At 39.1% G+C, this 8722-nt stretch overlaps 1 protein-coding gene across 1 annotated transcript; it reads right to left on the minus strand.

The window, feature by feature from the left end:
• Positions 1–6543: 6543 nt before the first annotated feature.
• On the minus strand, positions 6544–8058 carry LOC145164705 (uncharacterized). Its single transcript, XM_079083408.1, has one exon. It carries the CDS (start codon positions 8056–8058, stop codon positions 6544–6546), a length of 1515 nt encoding a protein of 504 aa, XP_078939534.1.
• Positions 8059–8722: the final 664 nt, after the last annotated feature.

An 8722-nucleotide genomic window follows, 5' to 3' on the forward strand; every position in this document is an offset into this window, starting at 1 on the left:
AATTGAAACTTTTGTTTTCTATAATTAACATTGCTAACTTGCAACCTTTGTCATAATTATCATGCTCCCACTAACATGATGATTATTAGCATAACACTTATGCTCCCACTAGCTTTGACATGTACTCAGAAATCAGCTGACTTTCTTACCAAAGTTCAGATTTCTGATACTAGATTGTTTTGATAAAACTTTATCAAAATCATACACCTCTCTTAGATAGCTCACATGTGTGTCTAAACAATTTTAGAACTATGAAAAGGGATGCCGTAATCATAGTCTCAATTGTTTAGACCTTTGCCACTTCTCACAAGTCCATGTTAGTGTGCCGGTAAACCACACACGCTCCACTAACGACTTTGAGAATGCAAATATCACAATTGCTATCTAGCTAAAATCTACTTAGTGAAAGTGTTTCCTCACCATCATTTTCATGAATCGGAGAGAAACCTTATGACACTTAGATTTAATAGTGTATGTGTTCTTATCCATGTGAATTTGTCAAAACCATAATCACAAGACAAGGTTAGTGACAAATCCAAACTCATATTGATTAAACTTGTGCAATCTTAAATTCTTGCCATTTGGTAGCTCAGGTGCCTGCCATTGCTTCCAAGTAGTTGTGCAACCAATTGAGAACTCTCAGAACTCCTATGCAAAGCCAACTTGAATAGGCACAAAAATTTCAACACGATAGGTTATAAACCTCAAGTCGTGTGCTAGTGAAGGACTTTAGGTTTTATTCTTGATTAAGTCTTGAAACTTTCAAGAGCTTTAAGACTCCCACTGTCCTCTTGACATATAAGACTCCCTTGTCAAATATTCAAGAGATAGTGCGGATTCTTTATCAAGACTAACACTTTACATAATTGGCCTAAGTTGGTCTCTGTTTTATCCAAAACATCACAACTTACCAATTTCAAATGTACAAGAGTAGATAACCTTTTACTCTTACATTTGACTAGTGTTAACAAACCCTCTTTAAGATATGTCACTCAAGTTACAATCTTGGAGTATGACTCTAAGAATTGTTTTGGAACAAAGTATGACTGGTCTTTTTGATTTAACCATTTCAACAATTCATGAGTCCTCTGCTTAGTCATAAGAATGCACTAAGATGACTTTAGAGGACCAATTGTGATATGGTATCTTAATCATTAAGATGATCATAAACATGATACTAAAGTACTCTCCCATTTTTTCAGATTTGAGAAACTTTTATCTTTCTGCCATACTTTGATTCTTCTTATTCGTTCTGTCTCACATTGAAACTTCTCCAATGCTACAGACTTATACTTAAACTTATAAGTATAACCATATTTACTCAACTTAAGTAAATCATGACGAATAGTCTTCTTGATCTTTTGTGGTGGACTTGACTAGTGCACAAGAATGTATACTCGATCCCTTAGTCCTTTCCTTATTCACATAAGGAATTAGTCTTAATTTTCCAAGCTGAAAGTTCTCATTCATCATACTATACAACTTGCATGATTCCAAGTTTCGGTCCAATTGAACCTTGGGTGATGAGAATCTTTCCTTATTTGGTAATATTAGACACTACCACAACTGAAAGAATCAAATCCATTTTTCCAATATTGCTATCAATGGAATCTTATAAGCAACAACTTTTCACAAATGCCATTGTAAGGATACTTAAAATAAATAAAATCAAAACCTTTTTCTTTTATTTTAAAACTTTGCGGAAAAACTTATCCTTACAATCCATATGAAAACCTTGTTGTTATCTATTCCTAAGCAATATAAATATCATAACTCTTAAGTAATAGCCCAAAATTCTGATCACCGAACCATGCGATTGAAATCCATCTTCGCGATCAGAATCCGCATGTACTTAATAGAGTTAGACAATGGACTTTACCTGAAGTAGAGCCAAACTTATTGACTTTAACATCCTTAGGTAAATTTGGCAGCTTCATAACCAATGCCCCTTCCTTTGGCAATAGTTACCTATGGACCCTTAATAATGGGACTATCTCAGACTTCGCCTCTCTCTTTACCATTGGGTCAACCGAGTTGACTATGGTCGATCCCTTTCCATTGGGAAGAGAGAGCTTTACTGGATATCCAATGTCATCATTGTCAATGTCCATAGCGTTTTAGGAAGTTGATCTTAGCAAATAGATAAGATCATTAAGGGTCTTGTCTTAGTCTGTTTCATAGGATTCCCAAAAGAACTCACTATGTGACTTAGAAAGTAGTTGAGCCACCAACTTTCTCAAGACTTTGACACCCAACTCTCCCGGCTTGTCAATATGTGACTACATCTCCAAGATGTGATCACACCTAGACCTTGCCTTGCCAATAGGGCTTGAGTGACCTTAAACTTTTTAGGAACTTGTGGGTTAGGGAGAATAATTGGAGGAGGTGAAAGAAGTATGATATCCATGGGACATCATCTTCATTTAGGAAAGCTTGTTTCAAGAGATTTGGGAAGATCATAAATGTCTAGACCAGACATCTTTTTGGGAGATATTCAAGATAGTTGATTTAAAGTCCTTAATATGACACCCAATATGAAATATTAAGGCTAGGACCCAACAAACTATTTTATAACTTAGAAGAGGGATGCCGTAATCCAAGCTATAAAATATTTGAAGGTAGGTGAATGACGATTCACCAATTTCCACCATGAAAAACGAAATAATTTATTAGGTTTTAATTGGATTTGAAAGTCCTAGATCTTTGAGATTCATTGAACTGTTCAAAGGCATGTTTCAATCTCGAGTGTGCCCTTCAGGTTTTGTGACTGGGATGCCAAGGATCACAAAACAAGGTGTGAATAACCATGCAAATATACTTGGTACCCTTAATATTTACCCCTTAATCAGTGTGCCGGTTAACCACACACGCTTCACCGATACTATGATAAATATTAAGTTACCCTTTGCCTACCTTGTTAAGTCCAGGTTAGTGTGCCGGTTGACCACACACGCTCCACTAACGACTTAAGCAAAGTGCAAAGTGTAATTTCATGGGTTAGCACCAAATTCACATTTTCCTAAGTAACTAAGATTGGGTATTAATAAGAGTTTAGTTACTTAGTATTTATCATTAATACTTTTAATGAAAGGAGAATTATAGTCCTTGTCCTACCCGTTCGGCTAACGACCCTCCACCAGTCAAGGAAGCGGTGGGTGAGAGTGGACACCCATTAAACTGCCATTTTATAGGCAGTAACCTTATACCCCCCTTATAGACCGGCTTCGTGAATGAGGCCTACTAACGGTAAGACTGACTTTACTCTTATACATATATATATATATATATATATATATATATATATATATATATATATATATATAATATTATTAACTTATAATATTATAAAGTATAAGGGTTGAATTTTAACTTTTAAAATTCTAAGGGCTAACTTGGAATTAAAGTATTCATAAGTGAAAACTTTTCAAATTCCAAAACTTGAGGGCAAGTTTTGAAACTATTCAAAACTAATTAATTCCATAACTTATGAGTTTAAAGTAGATTTAATTAAAAAAAAAACTCTTCAAGTTCCATAACTTGAGGACAAGTTATGGAAGACTTTAAACTAATTAATAAAAAAAATAACTCTTTTTTTTATTGTAACTTATGGAACTAATTAAGGTTACACTTTTTTTTTAATTTAATGAAGAGACTCTTGAACCTCCATAACTTGAGGACAAGTTATGGAGTCATAAAACCATTTAATTAGAACTAGACTCTTCATTTTGTAACCTTTGCCAACTTTTATGAGTTTTATGATTCTTAAATGTGACTTTTCATATAACTTGAGGACAAGTTACAAAAAACACACTTTGGAATCAACTCTTAGATTAAAATGGATTGAAAACAACTATTTCACACAACTTTTCTATTAATCTAAGAACCTCATAAGAACAAGATAATTCAAATCATCAATCTTCAAGAAATTAGCATGAACATACAAACTAATACAAATCTTGAAATTATGACAATTATCTTAGAAATTGGATTAGCATGAACATTACCACATCAAAAACAAGTTTATACGTCCAAAAACATCTTAGGGTAATGTTCCTAGTCCAATTCCAGCCAAAACAATCGAATATATGCATCCAACTCGATTTTTCAGCTACTTTTGCAAGTATAACAAGAAAACAAGCCTATGCTCTGACACCACTGTTGGGTTATGAGCATTCTAACACTCCTAAGTGTACATGCAACCCTAAATACCTTGGATCTATGTTTTTCTCTATTATACATACAATTATGAACATCCAAGGTATTATCCTAATCTAGCATACAAAATAATAAATATAACAAGATAGAATACATACCTCTTTGATGTAGAATGTCTTCATGAAGCTTGAGTGCCTAGTGCCCTAAGTGTGACACCTCAAATGGTTCACACAACACCAAATACACTTGGAATAACTTGAGAGAAACTTGAACACTCCTTAAAATCGTCTAGCCCTCACACTCACACATTAGTGCACGATTTCTTGAGCCATGGGATTCTTTTATATGGTGGCTATTAGGGTTACACCATGTAACTCATAACTTTACCCATTCCTTATGCTCCATGGATTTTAACCTCTATGGAGTATCCATGGGTCACCCCATGGACTTAGTCCAACATAAGGAATCTTGGATCACAAGCCCACATATATAAGAATGAATGATTTACACAATCAACCCATATATTTAATTAGTCTCCTTTTGATCACTTAATTAATTCCAAATTAATTCTTGATCAATACTAATTAAATAACCTTATTAATATATTAGAACTTATAATATATTAACCAACCTTAAGTGTTATTTCTCTCATTATAGTCTATCCAAATGCATGATGCCATGCAACCCAAATGGACCATGTCGGGTCGGGTCAAGTCTTACCAATTATAGTTATGGACTTAGACATTAATCCAACACCACTTCCACTCGGGTATGTCTAGTTGTTGTAGTAGAACCGAGGGCTTCTGATACTCTACCTTGACTTTGGTACAAGTCAGGCACTTTCCCACGTAGGTAGCGATTTCGGCTTTCATGTTCGGCCACCAATAAAGTTTCTTGAGATCCAGGTACATCTTGTCCGAACCCGGATGGACGGAGTACCTTGTCTTGTGGGCTTCATTCATGATAACGTCTCTGTAACCACCAAAATTCGGTGTCCACATTCGATCCATGAGGTAGTAGGCTCCATCATCTTTGACTGTAAGGTTCTTATTCATCCCTCGCAAGGCTTCATTTATGACATTCTAGGGTTTGAAGGCTTCCAGTTTAGCCTCTTTGATCTGCGAAGACAGGTGGGAGTGGATGGTCATGGTTAGTGACTTTACTCGGCAGCCCGAGTATTCCTTTCGGTTCAGGGCATCTGCTACTACGTTGGCTTTTCCCGGATGGTATCGAATCTCGCATTTGTAATCGTTCAGTAGCTCTACCCATCGTCGTTGTCTCATGTTGAGCTCCTTCTGGTTTAGAATGTGATGGAGGTTCTTGTGATCCGTGAAAATGGTGTACTTTGTACTGTAAAGATAGTGCCTCCAGATCTTTAGAGCGAACACTACTGCTCCCAGCTCGAGGTCATGTGTGGTGTAGTTCACCTCGTGGTTCTTTAGTTGTCTTGATGCGTAGGCTATGACCTTTCCTCCATGCATGAGTACGCAACCTAATCCTTGATTGGATGCGTCGCAATAGAACACAAAATCTTTTGTCTCTTCTGGGAGGGACAAAATCGGGGCGTTGCATAGAGCTTCTTTCAAGATTTGGAAAGCAGCCTCTTATTTCCTTTCCCAGATGAAGGTTACACCCTTCTGGGTTAGAGCGGTGAGCGGCTTAGCGATCTTGGAGAAATTTTGTATGAACCTCCTGTAGTAACCAACGAGGCCTAAGAATTGCCTGATATCCGTTGGGGTTCTTGGTGTTGCTAGCCTTCGATTGCCTTAATTTTGGAAGGGTCCACGTGAATTCCTTCTTCCCTGACCACGTGACCTAAGAAATCCACTCTTCGGATCTAAAATTCGCATTTGGAGAGCTTCGCATATAGCTTCTCCGCCCTTAATGTTTCCAAGACATGACGCAGGTGTTGACTGTGTTCTTCCATACTTCGTGAGTAGACTAGTATGTCATCAATGAATACTATCACAAATTTTTCTAAGTAAGGTCGACACACCCGATCCATTAGGTCCATAAATGTCGCAGACACATTTTTTAGACCGAAGGGCATTACTATGAATTCATAGTGACCGTAGCGAGTTTGGAATGCGGTCTTGGGGACATCTTCCTACCGGACCCGTAGTTGGTGGTATACGGATCTTAGATCTATCTTTGAAAAGTGACTTAATCCTTGTAGCTGGTCGAATAGGTCGTCGATCCGGGGAAGAGGGTATCTGTTTTTGACGGTGAGTTTTTTTAGTTCTCGGTAATCGATGCACATGCGGAACGATCCGTCCTTCTTCTTTACGAATAAGACCGGAGCTCCCCAAGGCGAGAATCTTGGCCTGATGAACCCCTTGTTCAGCAATTCACTCAGCTGACTAGAAAGTTCTTGCATCTCCGCAGGAGCTAAGTGGTATGGCGATTTGGTGTGGCTTCGGGTATCAATTCGATTCTAAATTTGACTTGCCTTTCGGGTGGCACTCCCCGAAGATCCCCAGGAAATACGTCGGGGAAGTTGCAGACTTCCGCGATATCGTTGATGCTCTTTTCTTCCTTCTTCTTATCGACAATGTGAGCTAAGAAGGCGTGGTTCTTCTTGTGTAGACACTTCTGGGCCTTGATACACGAGATTATGCGAAGGTTCGTGCTCGGTTTGTCACCGTAGATGACCAAGGTTTCGTTACTTGGTAGATGAAGGCGAACGGCCTTCTCGTAACACATAATATCGGCACGGTGAGGACTTAGCCAGTTCATGCCGATGATAACATCAAAACTCCTTATGGTAACCGGCATTAACTCAATTTGGAAGGAGTGGTTGTTCAAGGTTAGTGTGCATCCTATGTATACATCATTTGTTGTTTCAGTTTTTCCGTTGGCCATTTCCACGGTGAACGTTTCGTTTAGTGTTTGAGGGTTTTGTTTCAAGAGATGTTTAAACTTATGACTCACAAAGCTTCTCTCCGCACCACTATCAAATAGTATGGATGCATAAATGTTATTGAGGAGGAACGTAGCGGTGACCACTACAGGATCTTTCATCGCCTCCTCTTTTCCTATTGCCATCACTTTTCCTGTTCCCCCAGTATTTCGGTTGTTGGCCTTTGGGCAGTTCCTCTTGTAGTGGACTGTTTCCCCACAACCATACCACCCGTCATTCACACCAATATTGGTGGGTTGGGTGGCCTGTTGTGTCGATGTTTTGCAGTATCGCGCAGTTTGGCCCTTCTTGTTGCAGGTTGTGCAGTGCAACTCTTGGCAGGCTCCGTGGTGGTGAAAGGGGCACTTGTCGCACTTTGGAAGATTACCGACATTTTGCTTGGTGGGTGCTGGTGCGGCATGAACCGCTACGATCTGCCGCTTCTTGGAGGGTTCCTGAGTTGGTTGGCCCTTCTTTTTTCTCCCAAACTTCCTCTTGTTACCACCTTCTTTCGCCTGCTCGGGAATGGGAGTCGTTATGCCTTGTCGAACTCCATGATCAATGAGTTTTTGAGCGAGACGCTTGGCGTTGTCGAAAGTTGTTGGGTTGGCAGTAATTACATTCCCCTGAATTTGGGGAGATAGCCCCCAGATGAAACGTTCTACTTTCTTGCTCTCCGAAGTGATCATTCCAGGACATAGGATTACCGGGCCGCTAAATCTGGTGGTGTAGGCTTCGATTTCGGAGTCGTTCATAGTGAGATTCCAAAGTTCCTGCTGTAGCTTTTGTACCTCGCCCCTTGGGCAGTACTCTTCGAGCATCATGGTTTTGAGATCATCCCAGCCCATCGAGTTTGCCACTTGGAGTGTTAGTGATTTGATGTGGCCATTCCACCACGAAAGGGCCCTATCAGAAAGAGTGCAGGCTACAAATTTGACTTTGCTCTCTTCTGGGCAGGAACAGATTTCAAATACAAATTCTGTCTTCTCAAACCACCGCGTCATAGCAATGACACCACCACTTCCGTTGAAGGGCTTGGGATTGCAGTTTGCAAAGTCTTTATAAGTGCATTCCCTTGGGTGCCCTTGGTTTTCACTTTGATTGGAAATTTTTGTTCCATTTCCTCCTTCGTTGTTGATATTGCTTATTTAGGCCACGACAGCAGCTACAACAGCGGTCACTGCAGCTTGGAGCATTGCAGTGTCCATTTGTGGGGGAGGTGGTGGTGGTGGTGGCGCCGATGTATTGTTCTTGCGTCTGTTATATCTTCGGCGTGACATTTTTTGCCACAAGGTGGAATGACGATAAGTTTTTTATATGAGTTATGGTTTGGACACTACCGTAATGGAACACCTTGTTTGTATCGAATTTAGTTGTTATTGAGAGTTGTTTGTATTTTACAATTGAAGTTTTTAAGAAAAGACATAACAGATCACAACATCCAATAAAATGAAATACATACCTGTTTCATTGAAGATAAGGTATTAGTACATAAATTTGGGGAAAATTGACCTTTAAGGAGGTCTATTGTACATCAAAAGATAAAAATTTGGCAAGATAATGACCCTCTGAATAGTGTAGTCACTTAGACATAGGGTCGGTCCTACATACGGGAAAAGGGGTAGCACCAACAGATACCCATAAACCTAGTCTATAACAAATTGTGAG

Source organism: Lactuca virosa, chromosome 3, assembly GCF_052849685.1.
Source record: "Lactuca virosa cultivar CGN04683 chromosome 3, Lactuca_virosa_CGN04683_v6, whole genome shotgun sequence".
In the NCBI taxonomy this organism is placed as follows: Eukaryota; Viridiplantae; Streptophyta; class Magnoliopsida; order Asterales; family Asteraceae; genus Lactuca; species Lactuca virosa.

What these genes read in the sequence shown, in the direction of transcription:
- LOC145164705 (XM_079083408.1), bottom strand. Translation starts at nt 8,058, where the DNA reads ATGACGCGGTGGTTTGAGAAGACAGAATTTGTATTTGAAATCTGTTCC.